General features: G+C 45.0%; 1 protein-coding gene across 2 annotated transcripts in view; it reads left to right on the top strand.

The window, feature by feature from the left end:
• Window positions 1–18,944, top strand: part of LOC148183983 (uncharacterized) — a 156,235-nt gene that overhangs the window by 73,937 nt on the left and 63,354 nt on the right. The window contains exon 6 of one of the 2 annotated variants that reach the window (XM_088057898.1): window positions 7,355–7,448. The exons of the other annotated variant lie outside the window; for it this stretch is intronic. Coding sequence (XP_087914024.1) covers window positions 7,355–7,448 — 94 coding nt within the window. The remainder of the gene's footprint in view (window positions 1–7,354; window positions 7,449–18,944) is intronic. 2 annotated transcript variants of the gene reach the window in all.

Below are 18,944 nucleotides of genomic sequence, written 5' to 3'. Positions count from 1 at the left end.
TGAATGACTATAACAGACCTCGCCTGAGGTTACTGATCTGTGACAACCTTGAAATCTTATAGATACTCTGTTTTTTCCCCACAGTCTGCCAAGACCTTGCTGACACATTCAGCATAAAAAAAAAGAACCAGCATATGCTGGTTTCTGGATAATCCTCCTCTAATGTATTTGGTGCTTTAGCATGCAGAAAGAGAAGGCTCCATCTTTTGGTCTTTTATGAGAAGCTGGTTAGTCCTTCTTATCCCCTTTTGGTCCACAGACTGAACCTATCCAGTTCCTGTTTTTTTGCCTTCAGACAAGGAGAGTTTGTGATGCCTTCAGGGCTCATCCCAATACACATATACAGGTAGTCTGTAACAGCTTTCAAAGGAATACCCTTACCAGCATGACCTATTTTTCTCTGGACAGTGGTGTCTAAGGAAATAGTGTTGCAAACTTCAGGTAGCACAAACTGCATTTGCCTTTAGAAGAACAAGGCAGGAAGAGTTGCTGTAAAGTTGGGAATTAAAAGATAAGAAGTACTGCTGGTGGGCTGAGAAAGCCATAGCATGTTAATCCTTAGAAATATCCACAGCCAAGCCTAAGTTCATCTCAAAGACGGTAAAAATCCAAAATGAGTAGATCTAGGGAGGTATATTCAGAGAGGAGAACAACCCTCTCATTTTGGGTTTTCCCACAGTTGAGAGTGTCAAACCATGTGTGTGCAGAGTTGGCTTCCCTTAACCTCCCACCCAAGCCTGCCTGTCTCCCCTGGTGCTTCCATCAAGGTACCTCTGCTGTGGCTGAGGAAAGCTGGGTGGGGTGAGGGAGCTGCTCACTGTTCACAGTGACCATGCACACCAGGGGTTTTGCTGTAGCATTTTCCCACCAAGTCTGGCTTGTTTCAGCTGTGCTTGTAGCCATACTGGCTTTTTCTTGGCTTTTTGCTGGACACTGACTTTGAACTCGCCATTAGTTTTCTGCTTATTCTAATTCTCTTGACAAATGACAGTTCAATCTAGGCCTCCTCATATCCTCTCTCTGTTTTTCTTTCTCTTGGTTCTTAGCCACTATTGGGGTTTTAACCAGGGTCTTCGACAGACATCTTCAAAGCAACCTGTTTCCATATTCAGCTTGAGATCAGTGGTAAATTATTCTGTGGCCAGCCTCTTGTTTATGCAATCTCTGCTTTAGAGCATATTGCTTATATGTTTCTTCTTTGTGGGTAGAGAAAAAGGCATTCCTCTGATTTCTGGCCTGTGGTATCAGAGCTAGATTTCTCCCTGCCAAGCACCTCAGGACTAGCAGCTGTCAGACATAACTTATGTCGGATATAAGGTTGCCAGTCTGACTCGTCCCACAGTGATCCTATAGCTTTCTAGGTACAGCTTGGAGTACTATGAAAACTTTCCGTATTTTTAGTATTTCAGCCTTGGTAAAACATCCAACTACTTTGTGCAGCCACCAGCTATAGCTTTTTTTTTTTTTTTTTTTCCCCTCCTTATTCTGGTGTTCAGCAATCACCCAGCACTTTCATGATCTTTGGATAAACCTGTCTCAGCTACATCTACTCCAAAAAAAAAGCAGCAGACCTTGCAAGGGCAGCTCCCTCTTTGAAAAGAGAGGTGCAGGGCCCCTTTGAGAACCTGCTACATCTCATCTGGTCCTGTTTAGAGTGGTGAGGAGGGGTGGCACTTGGCATTAATAAAGGGTGAAAGAAGCACTCAGCAGGACTTTTGGATGCCTGTGTGAAGGAGGGTGTTAGATAGAAATGGGGTAAAGGAAGAAAGCAAAGGAAGGTCTTTGCTGGGAAAAGAATGAGGAGTGGTGCTGTGTCAGAGGTGTTTCTCTGAAAGCTTCCACAAATCAGGGCTGAAGAAGACTACAGTCAGTAGAAATATCAGTGTACTGTCTTCCTAAATTCATATAGGCAGGTGAGGAAAGGTAGGGAGGAGATCTCCATAAGATGCCTATCTGTTTACCATGAGAGGAAATATACAGGGAGACTGGATGTTATAAGGAATTAAAAATAAGGAGGGGTTCTTCCATTATGTCTTTTATGCAAGTCCTTTATGCAGCCTGCAGGCTGAGCCACTGAAGGCAATCTCTAGGCAAAGTACTTCAGAAATTGTTGTAGGGGTGAGCTGAAGTGACTGATGGCACAAGAGATGGCAGACGAATTTGGGAGATAACAGGAATACGAGAAAAGTCAGATGTGTATCTTAGTGCACACCAGCTGGGAGTTAAGTAACAGAGGACGCTGAAGTACAATGTTGCTGGATGAGGGATTGTCTGCAGCCCAGGGGCAAATCAAACTCTTGGATTTCCTGTGCTTAGAGGGAAACTTGGGACAGATGGGCAGAAGGGGCGAGAATTGCAGCAATTCCAGTGGTTTTGAAAGCCAGGTGACCTAGGAGAATTTGAGAGAAGGCATATTTCCGAACCTCTAAAAACCTATGTGATTGCTGATTTTCCTTCATAGGTCTGATTCAAACCTGCTTGAATTGCATTAGCTCTTGCTATTTGGAGTCTGTAGCTTGACTTTAAAAAAAAAAAAAAGAGAGAAAAACAAACCCTGAGGAGAAGAGGAACAGACCCAAATCCACAACACATCAAGTGGCTGTGTAATACCACATTGCAAATGGGTTCACCATGGGCTTGCAGATGACTTAATAGTATATAACGGCCCACAATGCTCCAGTGACTCATTGCATTTGCTATATCTGTTCAAACTCACCATACTGAGTAAGAGAGATCTGCCTTCAAAAAAACCTCTAATAAGTTCTGTTGCTTTGAAATGTTCCTGGTGCTTTCGAGAGAATCATGGCATATCTCATGCTCTGAGAACACTTCAACCCACTCTGTGGGGCTCTGGTAGGACATGCAGGCAGTTCAGCCTCCTTCAAGCCAGATTAAAATACACATTAAGCCAAAAGGGACTAGAGAGAGTTCCCTGCAATCTTCCCAAGGTCAGCGAAATAGCTGATTTGGGATGGGAACATAGCTGAGGTGTATTTCTCATCTCCTGCTAGCCAAGGTATGGGAGAGCTGCATTTGTTGATTCTGGGCACTGGGCAAGGAGCTGTCAAGCAGTCCCATGCCAAAGATGCTCCCATGCCTTGCACATGTGAGCCATCACCAGCATCCAGCCTGTTCCCCTGCAGGATTTCCTGCTGCATTGCTTGTGCTTGATTACCTTGGACTTTAGTGGGGTTGTATTGGCACAGCCTAGTGCAAACTAAGGTCCCACATTCCCTACCTTCCTCTCTGCCTCATAAATCCATTTACCCTTGTTTATTGAATGTATAGCAGGAACTTAGTGCTGTCAGTAAAATAATTGCACTAGTAGCATTAGTGGAAAGAGCACAAGTCATGTCAGTCCCACTGCGCATGGTGCTACAGACACATGCACAAGAGGTAGGATGCCCTGATCTGTAAGATCTTGGCTGTGGAAGCAAACTTCCTAAAATCATTTTTAAATGGAATGTTTTATTTTTACAATTCAGCCCAGACTTCCTTCTGCCAGCTTGCTTTTTTTCCCAGTGAACCCTTTTTTGCTGCTTAGCTGAATTAATTATCACAGCTTACCACATGTTCTTAGTTTTTAATAATTACCAAAATTGGCAATTTCCCTCTGATGTCAGTATGGGTTTTGCCTGTGGAAGGACTAAATGAGACCCTCAGTATTACAGTCCTCCATAGGTTTTAGGAGAGGGGGCTTTTTATGTTGCTTCAGTGAGGGTGTGTGAGAGGGTTTGATAGAAAACTTTGTAGCTCGGCTCTCTTCAGTTACTTTTTCCATGAAAGGTAACAGATGGTCATTGTGACGTGAACGTTATTCCAATATCCACAGAGGAGGAAAAAGGACCAGCGTGATCCAAACTTACAGGTTAGTTTATTTTAAGTGATTTTTTGACGTCAATAGGCAGTGATATATATAGCAAAATATTTTTCCTCCTTACTGCAGGGCCTTTAAAAGGATATCTTTGTTGTGTTAGTTGCCATAGCAGTGACAAATGTGGATATATATCTAGATGCACATGTATACATTTGAGGAGGGATTCCCCAACCCTGGGGCTGATTGTGTTGGCTTCTGAGCTTGTATTTCCTCTTCCTTCCGCTGCTTGAGGTGCTCCAAGGCACTGAGACAGCTTGTGAAACGTCCCCAAGTTGGAAGATGAGTAATTTCAGTCAACCATCTTGAAGCGTGGGCCTTATCATGTTTTGCAGGGCTCTGTTATTTAGCGCTTATCTCTAAAAACAGGTAGCAAAGGCAGGGCAGAGCTCCTCTGGTGCCAGGTGATTGGTGTGTGAAGGAGATGACAGAGATTTGCAGTGTAATGGGGCTCCATAAATAAATTAGGAGGCTATTAGTAGTAAATGCGCTGTTTACTATTTAGATGGGTTCACATGTGCCCAGATTGTGCTGAAAGGCCTTTGACGTATTTAGCTCATCCTCACCTTGGAATAGATTTTTATCTCTGTGCTCATGTTTCAAAACTGTTCCTCCCTTTCAGCAACCTACTAACATACTCCAGAGATTCCCTCAGTAGTGTCTGTCACTGTTCTTCTCTGCATTTTCCCTGCCCCGAGCTCTGCATCCTGTAAACAGCAGGACTGTGATCCAGACCTGGAATAGACCCTGAGTGCAGCCCTTGGGAAGTGAAACACATGCAGAAAGTTCCTTGGTCTCCTTCTGACCAAATTCAATTGTCACTTAACTTGAGGGCCCCCTGTCTTGGTGAAAGGAGAGGATTAATACACAACATCATCCCAGAGAGCAGAAACAGGGGAATCTGAAAACCTAACCAGCCCACTTTTTGGTTTTAAACTCTTGCTTCCTAAAGATTCTATTTCCCCAGCGATTTTCATATTGGGCCTTTTTTACGTTACCTATCCAAACCTACTCTTCTGAATGCCCACAGCCTGCCAAAAATCAGCTTTTCCCTTTTTGCCTGTTTTTGTTGTTACCAACAAGTAAGATGCTGGAATGAGAACTTGGCTGGCCATTGTGTTGATGACAAATGAAAGAGAAGCAAACACAGCTTGCTTGTCTGCAGCTTCAGTGGTTCAGCAGGGCTGGCAGTAGTAAAGACATGTTATTTGTTGATAAAACACACAGCACCAAACTCTGAGGAGCTGAGACAGTATCTCAGAGCAATCATCTGCCTGTCCTGCCTGCACCTTTGGAAATCCCAGCTTCTTGTGCTGGCTCAGCCTGGAGAAGTCATAATGGGGCACGGTTCCTGCTGGGTCAGGTCAGGAGGGGTGCTCCATGAGGGGCTGTGAGCCCCTGACAGGTATCACAGGGCAAATTACAACGTGCCACTTGCAGCTGTGATGTGCATGTGTATGCACATTGTCAGTGTAGCTTGTGTGTCCTCATCCATCTTTACACATACATAAACATAGACACACATGTATGTGTGTGTGTCACGTACATGTGTGGAAACACCATGCAAGGAGAGAAGGCACCAAGTGCCCTGGTGTGCAGAGCAGCTGAGTTTTAATCCTCCCTTCAACAGTTCTCTGCACGGTGATCTCACTAATACTGTTTAACCTCCTCCCCTTTGTGTCACTTCCCCGTTGAAGCTGAGAAGTCTTCATGCAGGGACTGTCCTTCCATGTGTGTATGCCCAGTGCCCAGCATGGGAGGCCTTACCCAGAGATAATTTAGTAGCTACTGAGCAAGCTGAAAGCATTTGAGGATCAGCCTTCAATGAGATTTTGGAGCAGAAGCAGGACCTGTGCTCTTAGTAGTGTGGTGGCTCCTGGAGTTGAGAATCCTTAGAGCAAAACAGGGAAGAAAAAGGTCTCATACTTTGTTTGTAAAAGTCCTGCCTCTGGCACAGCAGAGGTTTAGCCCCTGTAAAGAAAAGAGGTGCTAGTGTCACACCCAGACATTCTCTTGGTGCTTTGGGCTATGCTGGTCATAAAGGACCCTGCATGCAGTGCAGTACTGCTAGCAAAAAGGTGCATTCATGCCAGGCTGCAAAGTAAGGATTGCCAGAAAGCTCAACAGCCCTCTGAGGTCAGGGATAAACCTCGCCATACTCAAGCAGTCATGACAAATGCATGCTGGGGAAGAGGTGCACCTCGGGGCAAACCCTCATATTGTGCTTCAAGAGCATACCTTTGCATTGTCACTGCTAAACAATGACTCCCTGGGCTGTAGTCCCTTTGGGGCTGGATGTTGGGATGCTTCTGGTGGGTGATGGGGGCAGATTGTCCTTCACAGTGCATGGATGTCCCAGGAAGGGATGGTAGAAGCTGGCATGGTGTCTAACAGAGTACTGTGGGAAGGGGTGCTGGAATGCAGCATGTATCAAATTCTCATAATTATGGTGGTAGCTAGAGCAGCAGGAGACAGACTTGGACCATAAAGCTGGCAGCCTGAACAGCCAAGAGGCACAGGATGGCAAGGAATGTGGAACCACGGAGGGGAAACGTGACTTTCCAAGGTTACACGGTGGGGTGGTGGGATAGCCAAGAAGAGTGGTCTGACTCCTAGGCCACTATCTTAGCAACATGACCACATTCCCCTCAGTCACAGGAACCACGCTGAAACTTTGCCAAGAACCATCTTTGCTCTGCTTTGAATGGTCACCATTTTTGAGGGTTTTTGTGGGGGAAAAGGAGTTGAACAGTAAATAAACCCATTCTTTTCTACTTCTAGATGTATTAAAAACAGTAGTGTTGGAAACCAGCAGTATTATTGGGTTTTGCTCTAATCCCTCTGGGATGCAAAAAACCTTCACCTCTGTTGGTGCTTCTTCTAAGGCTGCTGTCTTTGCTTTGAAGCATCCCAGTTGCTGGGTGCTTCTACAAGACATCTTTTTGTTTTTTGGTTTGCTTACTAGACTCAGTGGTGGAAAGCAGGACCATAACAAACCTGGCTCCTCACCAGTTTAAAAAGTTGCTTTATAAGTCAAGGCCCTCCAGTATGCAGCAGTCAATAGTCTCCATCCGTCCATCCATCCATCCATCCATCCGTCCATCCATCCATCCATCCATCTGTCCGTCCGTCCGTCCGTCCAATTTTACTGGCTTGATAATACACAGCAATAACCTCTACCTTGAAAATAAAGCATCAGACCCTCAATTACGTTTACATGAAGATAAATAGATTGGTACGGAGTTTACGGATGCTAGGGACACTGGCCCAGACTCTGAACAACAGAGCCCATTTAATTTCAAGAGCTGAATCTCCACAAAATGTTCACAATAAAGCCCCAAACTAGGTGCAATAAACCTAACACCAGCCAAGTTTGCAAACCCAAGCTGAATTGCAGGGAAGCCCAGGGCCAGGTTTCCAGTCAACTTTGAAGCCACAGTTTTAAAGAGGCTCCTGATCAGGATTTTGATCTTCTCACAGGCTGTGCTTCAAGTGATTTCCACCAGCCAGGATTTGAGCTCACTGCTGCCAAATCCCAAACCTGCTTAGGACGGAGCAGTGGCAGTGTCCAGAGGTGAGTTGTAGCCATTCCTAGCATGCAGTTTGGTGTAGGACTGGTGCCCCAGGGAAGGTGCTCTCAGTCCAGCCAGCAGCGTGGGCAGGGCTGAGTGGCATGCAGCTTCCCCTATAGATTCTAATGGTTTCATTTTCACTGGGTTTCAGCACTTGGCATTTTGGGCTGAATTTCACGCCAAGTTTTAAAATCCATGAGGCCCACAGGCCTTGTGGACATGCAAAACCACCAATGTAATGAAAATTGGTTTAAAATTGATTTAGTTAAAAAGAAAAAGAAAAAAGAAAAAAAGAATTCAAGCCACCATGTGGAAACATTTAGAAGAGTCAGTTATGAAGTTTAACCAAATGGAAGTAAATGCCTTTGAATGTGTCCATACAAAGCACTGGCACTGGAGAAAGGAAATCTATTTACCATGAATTTTAATTAAACCAGTTGAGCTCTTTTTTTAATAAGCAGTATTGAGTAAAATTTAGCAAAATACCAATACCCCTTCTTAGCCTTCCAGGAATGCATCAATCTCGCAGACACCTTTGTAAACTTTTTCAGACACTTAACATAATTTTTTAGGGGGGTAGGCATTGGTATTTCAGTCCAGGTCCTTGAGTATATTTACTAAAATGCCCAAGCACCACTGATTTCTCAGAGATCTAATGTCTTTGAGGATCTTGGCTTACAGATCTCATGCTGGTTAATCTGAGGAGAAGTTTCTGCTCTTCTTGGTTTGCTGAAAAACTGTGACTGGACTGCAGGATCCTAAATTAAGTCCAGTAGCAATTTATCTTTGTTTTTAGGCTATGAAAGACTGTAATCAAAACACATAGGGCAGGGAGATCTGCTGTAATCCCAAGGTTTCCAGCCTCTCATGGGCTTGTGGAAATCATCTCCAGGCCTGGCATTTCGTGGTCCTTGCTTGATGTCAAACCTGTTTGGTCAAGGTTGAGTGAATATTATTTTGGGTTGTTTTTGTGCAGACTGGGTAATTTCCCGTTGAATAAAGAGCACTCAGCAGTCCCTGTACTAGGTTTCAACACAGCAAAGAGACAGCTTCAAATTTCCAGGTAGGTTGTCCTGACAGCACCATGGAAGAGATTTGTGGCTGATGTTGCCGAGCTCTCACAGCAGCACCAATGGTCTTTGTCCCACAGTTGTTTTGCTCTATGTCTTGTGGTTTCTTGTTGGGTTTTTTCCCTTGCTGGGGTTGTCCTGCAAGCCCTACCTGCAGTGCCACAAGCGCAGGATACTTCTGCTCCCTGTCTTTCCCTTCAGCATCTGCCCATGTGCACAGCTCTGCACATAAACACAGCAGTCTCAGAAGGGATGTGATCAAAAGGTTTTAGAAGGGTTCTGAATGTTATGAAATGTTTTGAGGCTCGGAGCCCAAAGAGGGAACTCCATCATGAATTCCCCATGTATAACTAATTTGGGAAAAGGGATTAAAGTGGGACAGAGCCTCTTGCTTTTTCTCCCCCCTCCTCGATGGCCCCTTTCAGAAAATTAGGGGGCCCCTCTCCAAGGAGAAACTGTTGAAAATTGCACACTGCTTTCCCTTCCCCTTCCTCCTGAACATAGCCAGAACAGCAATATACATTTCTGAGGTTTGGCAGCAGCATCTGAAAGCTTGGTTTTTTTTGCCAGAGAGGACTGGCTGATGGGGTCCAAAGTGCATGTGGGCTGGGGGGACACTTGGGGAAGAGAAAGGAAGGCACCTGTACCCTCTCTTCCTGCCACTGCTGTTACAGATCTTGTTCCCACCATTTCCAGTTGGTACCTGATGATCGTGTTTATTCTCTGGATTGTATCATTGGCTGCTGGAATGAGACCCATCAGGCAAGATTTGTGCCTGAACTTCAGTTTCCTAACAAAAGCAGAGACATTGTTCTTGCGACAGACCTCTCTTGGACTGAACAAAAGCATGTACAACCCATGTGCAGTCCATACAAGTGAGAAATATGTTAGCTAAGCTAGTCCAGAGCTAGTGATGATCTTGTTTTATGTTAAGCTTTCCTCTGCTGTAACATCACTGCCTTCCTCCTCCCAGCCCCATCTCATGCTGCCTGATGCAGCACCAGCCCCAGCAGCTTGCTGAGAGCCCCCTTGGTCTGCTTCAGTTCTGTTTGCTGTGATGTCTAGACTGGTATCTAGTGCTGCAGGACACACACATGTTTTTAGCACCGTGCTGAAGTCTAATGATGTCATCTCTCATGGCTCAAAGGAATATGTTTCCATTTCATTTCAGAATTTTTATGGAAAGATTTGAAAAGTTTGGAAGGAGGGTGTGTGGAAATGTTGATGCCCAATGAATATGAAACTCAAAGTTTTTTTATGGCTCACAAGCTCAAAAGCCCTTCTTGAACTTCCTCCTCTGCACCTTTCCTTTCTTTGAAAGGAAAAAGGAGAGGAAAAGCAGAAGAGGACAATAAAATAGTTTCTCTCCCCTTCTGAATAGTACTTTCGAAATATCATGAATGAAACTTTCTCTGAGCATTTTATTAATGTTAAAAAAAGAGGGGGTGTTATTTAGTTAGAAAGAAGTCTTTATTTGACAAAAATCCAGACTATTTCCAATTATTAATATTCATTTATGGATACAAACCTGTCTTTTGTTATGCATGTTTGGAGTGGAGGTTCTAGGGCATGCCCAAAGCCCATGCAGCAACAATGTGAGTTTACAAATGTTTTCTTATTGTCTGTCATCGTAATTGCGATAATAAATATGTACATTTAGCTTGTCACCTTCCTCAGCTTGGGATGGGAGGAGGCATTCATGCTCCAGTGATCTATTGTCCCGTGGTTAAGCTCTGCTAAACTTCCTCTGCCAGTCCACAGCAGAAGGGTAGAAGGAGCTATTTCTGCTGCCCCCAAAGTTCAAGCCCCCATCAGAGGAGCTGCAGCCATCAGCGTGGGAGAGGAGAGGGGGGCTGCTGTTATTCATGTTTTTACATGGCTGGGTTCCACTCTGGCAGACGGGAGAGACTGAAGTCTGAAAGCCGTGGGCTGATAAGTGGTTTTTGAGAGATAAGATACGAAAGACTCTGTAATTCTGGAAGAGAGTGTTGAGTAGTTTATATGTGTAAGTCCAGATGTTCAGTAGAAGGAGCTGTTCCAGCCCTTCAGCTGAGAATGTCTGCATGCACGTGTATGGTCTGATATGCTCACGGCAATGGCCAAAATATGTGGTCCCCAGGAGCAGCAAATGGAGCACTGAGTTCTGTGTGGAATTTGGGGAAACCACAGGGTTAATGCTCAGGTAGTGTCCCATTTCCATTTTGCTTTGACGGAAGCATTCCACTGAGAAGATGAAGATGTTTTCTGATCACAGGAGCAGCACACCTCTTGGTGTCAGGGCTGCCTTGCTGGTCACATGGGACACTAATTTACTAGTGGCCCGTTAAATGCTACCCATTTGTGGCTGGTGTGAATGCCTAAGTCTTCCAGAACAGAGAGGCTCAGTTATAGACTCCCTGGTTTCTCCCCTGAGTTATGAGCAAGGTGTAAAGTAGCTCTCCACTCACATCTGATGGAGCTAAGGTGACAGTGGCCACAGCAAGGCACGAAGAGGTTTTGTCCCTGCCTCTAGTGTCAGGACTTGGAGCACAGTTCTGGTATTTCGGTATATAACCTGCTTACCAGCAAAGCTGTGTGAGTATACCTCTTCCAGAAAGTGCTTTTCTTGCAGAGGGAAGGCTTGTGTCCAGAACAGCTGGACCACTTAACTGCTCTTGAATGTGAATCATAGCTGAAGGAGGGCAGCATTTAACTAGAAGCGTATCTTATCAGCAGCCCATGTCTCAAACATGCAGTCACAGGGTAAAGGCTGTTTGAGTCAGAGAGAGATTCAGGGCCAGGTTCCCAGGATCTGTCAATTGGGGATAGCTTCCCTAAAATGGATATAGCTGCATTGATTTAAATAGGGTGGGAATTTAGGCCTGAATATTCTGCAAGTACATGAACTATCACTGGCCACAATTTTTCCAAGGAGGCACATTGTTTTTTATCATGAGCAAGATCATTGCAGACAGGAAAACGGATAAGCAGTTGGATTTTCCTTTGGGCAGTGATTTTTGGAATAGTTGCATTTGTTCGTCTAACATGGGCTTGCTTAGTTAGTGTTTGAATAGAAACAGAAAACATCCGTACTTAATGAAGCCTCTTCAGAACCAAACTCCCATAATTTATATATTTGTCTCTAAGAGGAAATTTTATGTGGGGCCCTTGGACATTTTAATTGGTAAGCATCACCAGGTTTTTCATGTGTGCTCAAGGGCAGGTTATCATTCTCCCAGACCTAAGATCCAAGATCACCAAGACCTAAGTGAGGTGGTGGGGATCCCTCTCTTCTCTGCAGGGTTGGATATCCCCCAAGGAGGCCTTTCCAAGTTTTGCCTGTCGCTTGCATGCACAACCTGCTGACTCTGCTGTCCCCACTGGTGGGATGGTGACCCTGACTGGTGTGTGGTGGGCAGTGGGGGACGATGGCCTCTTGAGCAGGCACTGTTGTGTTGGACGCTCACATGTCATGTAGTGGCTACTCTTTGCCCTGCTGAGAGCCAAGCAAAGCATGGTAGGCTCGTGTGGAAAAGAGATGTGTCTGCAGGAGCTGAGGCAGGAATGGTTAAAATGGGGAGGGGAAAGACCCTTGGCCTGAGAATGACCTGGTTATTGGCAGCATGAGCAGCTCTGTCCCTGTACAGCTGTACTCTACCTACCTCCTCAAATCCTCCGTGCCTGCCACAGGCCTTCAGGCACCACCAGCTGCTCCTAAGCTGCAGCCACAGAGAAGCATGACCACAGCACTCTTCTGTTCCACATTACAGCCCCGGATCCACCTCTGCTGCCATTAGCGTGCATTCCTCACTCTGATTCACAGTGGCATCTCTCTCTGCTTCTTATTCATTACCCAAACATCTTGGCGAGCAGCAGCCTGTTAGTGGCTTTGGTCCCTTGGCACAGGCGTTGGAATCTCATGGTAAACCCAGAGACACTTTATGGAGGTGTAATATCTTGGTTTTGGTTCCCATTGCATTTTTGTAGCACAGAGGCCAAAAACACATCAAAGAAGCGAGTTTGGCAGTGAGCACCAGCCCTAAATTCATTACACTCCAATTAGGCTGTTAAGAAGAGATAAAAGAAGCAGCAAAACTGAATGTCCTCCTCAATTTCTGTTTGCTGAGGTTACTTCTCTCTTTTGTGGTCTGGGTCCCTGGGTATCTTAGTCCACCAGCACCAGTGGTGGTGTGTGCTTAGGGACAGCTGAGGCATCCTTCTCATTAAAGCCATGATTGGATCAAAGTGCTTTAGACAGTCCCCAAGGAAGAGTGAAAGGTTTTTCTTTTTGTGCCTCCCTTTGGGATGAACAGCTTTTTCACTATTTCTCCTCATTGTCCTGGTCCCCTTCTCTCTGCAGTTTGTGATGGATGTGGATTCCTTGCTGCAAAGGGTGAAGGCCAAGACTTTGGGCAGCTGAGGCAATGGGCATTGTCTCTTGCAGCATCCTTTGCTTGGATGGAGTGTCTACAGCTGCCCCTTGGCCAGGGTCATTCCTCTGAGGACAGGAACAAAGCAACAGTTACTAAGATATGGATATCAAGAAAGAAAATCAGTAGCTTGGTTGCAGCTTGGGGATTTGGCTGATGAAATATTGCATTCCAGTAACCCCTTTCCATGGTTTATTAAATTGGCAGATCTCTTCAAATTGTGTACCACTGCTTCCCATGCCACCAAGTACAAGAACAACCAGGGCTTGAGTGGCAACAGCATCCATAGAAAAGGCTGCCCTTGCTGTTAGCTCCTGGCAGAAGTAATTGCAAATAAAGTAATATTTTTTGTATTCACCAATATTTTATTTATTATCTAGATGCCTAAATAATAGTAAAGTCTTCTAGAGAGAATTAAAAAAAAGTTTTACAAATAAAATTGCATCTTTTAACAAACATTGAGTTTTGCTGTTGAAAGTCGTGGCAGTTTCCCCCCACATCTTGAAATGTGAAAATTCCCTATAGTCAGACAGAAAAAACGAGGATTTCCGAAAACATTCAGGAGTGATTTGTTCAGTTCAGAAAACCTGATAAAACCTGTGAAAATTTCTTGACAGCTTTATGGATAACACCGATTCTATCCTCAAATGGGTCTGGCTTTGATGGATAAAGAATATTTCTGTTTGTTAATGTAAGCTAAAAGTGCCTTTTCATAAAATGTGGAAAACATCACAGTAGGGCCAAAGTCTCTCTGTGGGACCATCTGGGATGTCCAGAACTTGACTAGGACACGGAGGTAAGGTCATCAGTGGTCCTCAAGAAACTCCTGCATGTAAATGATGCACCCAGATAAGTATCTCTTAACTGCCTCACCTCCTTGCTTTTCTTCAGGGCACAAACCATCTTCTTCTTTCCATGTCCTAGTGGTCATGGAAAGGAGACCTGTGCACATGGGTTGGCCTTCAACCGTATCCTCTCTCCTGGATGTCTCATGAGTCTGCCATGCAGTTTAGGTATGGCCTCAATACACCCATCTCTGAGTCCAGGGACAGTCTGTTCTTCTGAATACTGTGCAGCCAAAAGGCAACAGATCCACTGCATGAAACACGCTGGGTATCAGTTTCCTTAATGGCTGGGATAACAGTCAGTTTGTCAGATCAAATAAAACCAAGAAAATGAACAATCCTTCTTGCCTTTTCTTTCTCATCTCTTCCTTTACTGCAGCCTTGATGACAAGAGCTGTCTTTGTCTTCACTGGGAGAAAATGGGAGGCACATGCTAATCTTGTGCTAAGTAACAGGTAAAACCAAACTAAAGCTGTAATTCCAGAGAAGTCACAGGAATTGTATTTTTTGCTTAATTTTGCAGATCATGAAAATGCTGTCTTTGGGCTGGCCTATTAGCTCACCTGAAAATGTGTAACTCATCCTGTCTTTCCAAGGCATTTACTTGGTCTCAACCACACTGTTCTGTTTTCGTTAATCTTAGCTGATGCTCTTTGTTCCCAGTAAAGATCAGTGTCTATTGTCCTTCTGTCTGGAGACCACAGAGGGACCACAGATGCCAGCAGGCATGGAGGTGATCCTTCTCCCAGCTCTTTCCTCTACACTGCAGGAGGTTTGTAGAGAACCCTGGGTTAGGCCCTGGCAACCAATAAGTGGGGAAACCTGTGCCCCCAGATAATAGAATGCAGTTTATATCTTGCAGAGCCAGCATCAGCAGTTTTCTCTCAGCTGTCTGACAAAGGAGGAAAAGGCTGCAGGAAGTCAAGAAGCCTCAGAGAGATCCCCCAGCACAGCTCAAAAGGGATTTCCTAAGCTCACTGTAAAGCCACAGGGGAGGACAACCATTCAGATGCTTTTGATTCAGCACACTGTGGTCCTAATCCCACTCCCTACATGTGCTTTTTCCAGAGGAGCACTGAGCTTCTCCACAGTGTGCCTACCTTGCCAGGACCGGCCTCTGATAGCATCAGGGCTGGAGGAAGGGGGCTTTGGGACACCTTTCTTCTCTCTGAGGAGGGAACGGGGTTCAGAAATTTGATTGAACACTCCCTTGGGTGGCTTGTGGTACAGCAAGTATCTCAGGTAGGGCAGGAGCTGCTGACTAGCTGATAAAGCAGAGAAGAGGGAGAAAACTTACTTTTCCTCTTTGTGCCTAGGGACACATGGTGAGCTAATATCCAAAGGCACACTTCTCTCCCTTTTTGCTGTCCCTCTTTGCTGTGCAGGGAAGGGACAATTGCTGTGAACAGGCACCAGGATATGTTCTGGGTGGGTGGGGACCCTGGACCCTCATGTGGGCAGGGGCAGTTCCCCATCATTCAATTTATTTCTGTCTCTCTGAAATTCTGCAAGACAAGAGAGAACTCCTCTCTTCCACAACATTATCTTTTTGTCTTTGAAGCTTTCAGCTTTGTTGTCGTTGTTTGCAAAACTGGTCTCTGAAGGATCTCCCCTCCACATTCACACACATGATCAATAAAGACTTCCAGAAGAAATTTGAGTTTGGCTGGAAATTGCATTCAAAAGCTCTCCCTGTGGAGAAAGATGAAAAGATTCCTACAGAAGGTTTTCACCTCTTCTGCCAGGAATTGTAGTTCTTTGGATTCACTGAAGTGACCCATCAACTTCCCGTACTCCCTGTTCAATCTGTGTCACCCTTTTCCAGCTAACAGACATCCAGTGCTCCAAGAAGGAGTTGTCAGCTGGGTTACAGCAATGTCAGGAAGTAAGAACATGCCTTATTGGTAAGGCATTTCGAAATTTGTGCCTCACACGTTGATAGTTATAAGCTTCCTGATAGGCCCCCGAGGCAGCTCTTCCACTGCACGTGCCTTGACGTAGCTGTGCCCACAGCTGGGGGTACCAGGGCACCTCCTGCCCTGCCAGCAGCAGCCAGTTTTAGCCACAGCAATGAAATCACTAAGCAGGTGGAAGCCTTGCTTCTTGCCATTTGTAATGTCTATGCTAGAATACTTCATTAATGAAATCACTGATGTTTATTACCTACAAAATGATCTCTCTCTCCAACAATCTCTGAGGGTTATTACCACAAAGACTTGCACAACAGATGTTAAAAGCCATCACTTTAAATCAACATATACTTTTATTAAAAACAAAACCTAATGGTTTTTTTTTCTAATCCCTGCATTCCAGTCACTAAAGCTGAGATAATCTTCTGGAGAAGCTAATGGATATTGTTAATATCTGGATTGAATTTATAAAGAGCTAGGAGAGTACAAACAGGAGAGCAGAGACAACCTTCAGCAGCAGCAGCAGTGAAGATAATCTGTTGTGCTTTGCTAGCAGCACTTTATTTTTCCAGCCATTTCATCCATTCAGGATGATGCACAAGATGAAGTCGGGTATTTGTAATTATGCCTTGCACTTTTTTTTCCTGACTCAGGATCCCAGATTTAAGGAGTTAAGCAACTGTAATGTCAAGAGAGCGTATTTGTTGTCAGCCATTTTTTCATTCCTTGTGGTTTGCTACAGAAATCTAGACAGGCTGTTGTTTGTGGTCAGTTTAATGCAATTTGAAACTTTTGTAAAGGTGACTAAAGGTCTGACATCTTCAGTCAAAGCTTATTTTTTCCCCTTGCTGGTGAATGGAGCCAAGCCCAAGCAAGAACAGCCTAGGTTCAAATTTTTCTACTGAAGGGGTGACTGCTGAGGATGAAGGATTTGCTTAACTGCAGGAGTGACAGAAGGAGCAGAGGAAAAGCTTTGGATCCTGATTGCACTGAGTGGATGTTGTCACTAGTGAGCTCTAAAACACTTCACAAATTTGAAACAGCAATACCTCATGAAATTGAAACAACTGCATGTTACAGTGCCAGTGGTGGTGCATAATCCGTGCTATTGTGAATGGTGATACAAGATAAGCAGGGCAACATGAATGATGGTACAGGTGTGGCCTTGCTTTCCAATTTCCACAAAAAGGTTTCCAGTTCAGATTTATTTATGTAGGGGACTTTCTCAAAGATCTCAAAAGATCTCCTGTGAATTGACATGTTTCCAGTTGATCTAAACTCAGAAATCAATTCTAGCATGTAGACTTCAGTGGAAAATTTTGTAATAAAACACATCTTGCGACATTTCATCAGGTACTGGAGAAGGACTTTCTCCAAGAGACTATTTCCCTGATGCTTTTTTTTCCTCTCTTTGGGTAATTTTGTTTTAAGACCTGCTGTGAGTCATGTCCATCGTAGTGGATTAGGAATGGTGCCTTTGGCATGTTTCAGAGTACTTGGTTTGGAAATAGCGTTATGGTTTCTGCAAACAGTGTAAACTGAAGATGTGCAGAGCACTCATTCCTAGAGCTTCAGAGTGCCCCAAGGGATGGCAGGGCTGGCAAACATGCCTCCCTGATTTCAAAACAGTGGGGAGGCAATCTAAACCCAGGGTGCTCTTCCCACCACTATATCCATCCGTAATCATCTCCCAGTCTGACTGTCCACCATTTGCAATAGCCATCCAGTCTGCCTCTCAAGGACCTCCTTCATTGTCATCACCTTTCTTAGCTTAAATAATAAGTGGCAAACACTGTTTTTGTCTTTTTGTCTTCTTTTCTTTTCTTCTTTTTCCCCCTCTCCATCCCTTAGCACTGCAGAGCCTGATGTCACTCTCTCAACAGATATGTGGGAGGTTCGCGCTGGGATTTTCCTCCCTGGGATAACGCACAGTGTTTACTGTCTGTTGGCTTTCCGGTGGTCTCCCGGCCTCCAGCAATGGGAGTCACGAGGTCCTTTCTCCCCCATCCCATGGTCTGTGGTATCTGTTGTTTTCTGAGCGCTGGAATCTTTGTCCCCGTTACGTAGCCCCAAACCTGACCTTGTCGGAGACCACACACGGGTGTCTCTGGATGAGAGGGGAATGTATGGAATGTTTTTCAATGAGCAGTTTATGAAATTCCTTTCCTATATGTTTCAGAAATTCTTTAAGTTAAAGAGGACAAACATTTCTCCAAGGAAACTAGAGTTCGCAGGAGCTCAAATGCAGGCACTTATTTTTAAAAACATTCTTTATTAAGAAGGGGGGAAGAAAGGAGGGGGTGAGAGAGAAAAGAGAAAATGTAAACAAGAAAGCCTAATTCCCCGCTCTGTAATGCATAGGCAGGAATAACAGCACAGTGGGGCTGCAGTCCTCTGAGGCCTGAGAGCAGGCTGGGTCCTCCCACCAAGTGATAGAGCTGAACTGACCCTGGGTGTGCCATAGAGTGCAAGGGGTGAGACCCACAGAGCCTCATCCTCACCCACAAAATGTGGGGAAAGAGGAAATAGACCAGTACTGGTTGTGGAAATGCCCCAGATATGCAGAGGCAATGCTGAGGACAAGGGGATACCTTAAATCCACAAGACTCTCTTGAAGAGAAAGCATATGGCTTTTAGGTATGTTTTCCTCAGGGTGTTTTATATATTCACACATTGAAAATAGCAAAATCAGGTATTTATACAAAGCTTGACAGAGGAAACCAGGGCCAAGATCTTTTGTTTTTGTATGCAACTGAAGTGCAGGGAGAAGAAGAGGTAGGGCTCTGGCCAGGGCACCCTCTGCAGTGCAGGGCTGAGTCCTCACGAGTTGAGGAAAACCAGCTCTGCCTTGGGTGTGTGCTCCAAGTGCTGAGCTATTGTACGATAAGGTGGTACCACCTCTTCCTCTATTTGTGTTTTGGAAGAAAGTGGAGTTGCCCTTGCATGTTTGGAGGTCCCTGGCTTTGGTGGCCATGCCCCAGGAGATCCTGGGGAAGTATGGATGAAGGTGAAGAGGGGAGGTGGGCATGGAGCCATATGTTGAAGCTGAGGTGCTTTCAGGCATTCTCCAAAGCAGAATTACTAATTTTGAAAACTCAGTGGTTTCCAGGGACTGAGGAGGACCTTTGTCTGGGCCTCGCATACCTCAGTCCCACTTTAAGTACCTAGGTCCCTTTTTGGATCTGGGCCTAATCTGCTAATTCAAATCCAGCTTGCATGCGTCAGAACTGTAAGCCAATATAGAGTTGGCAGGAAATGGCTTTC

This window comes from Pseudopodoces humilis, chromosome 7 (assembly GCF_049639895.1).
Source record: "Pseudopodoces humilis isolate 2021_Gansu_Grassland_sample_001 chromosome 7, ASM4963989v1, whole genome shotgun sequence".
NCBI lineage: Eukaryota > Metazoa > Chordata > Aves > Passeriformes > Paridae > Pseudopodoces > Pseudopodoces humilis.
This window is presented reverse-complemented; position numbering and strand designations above follow the sequence as displayed.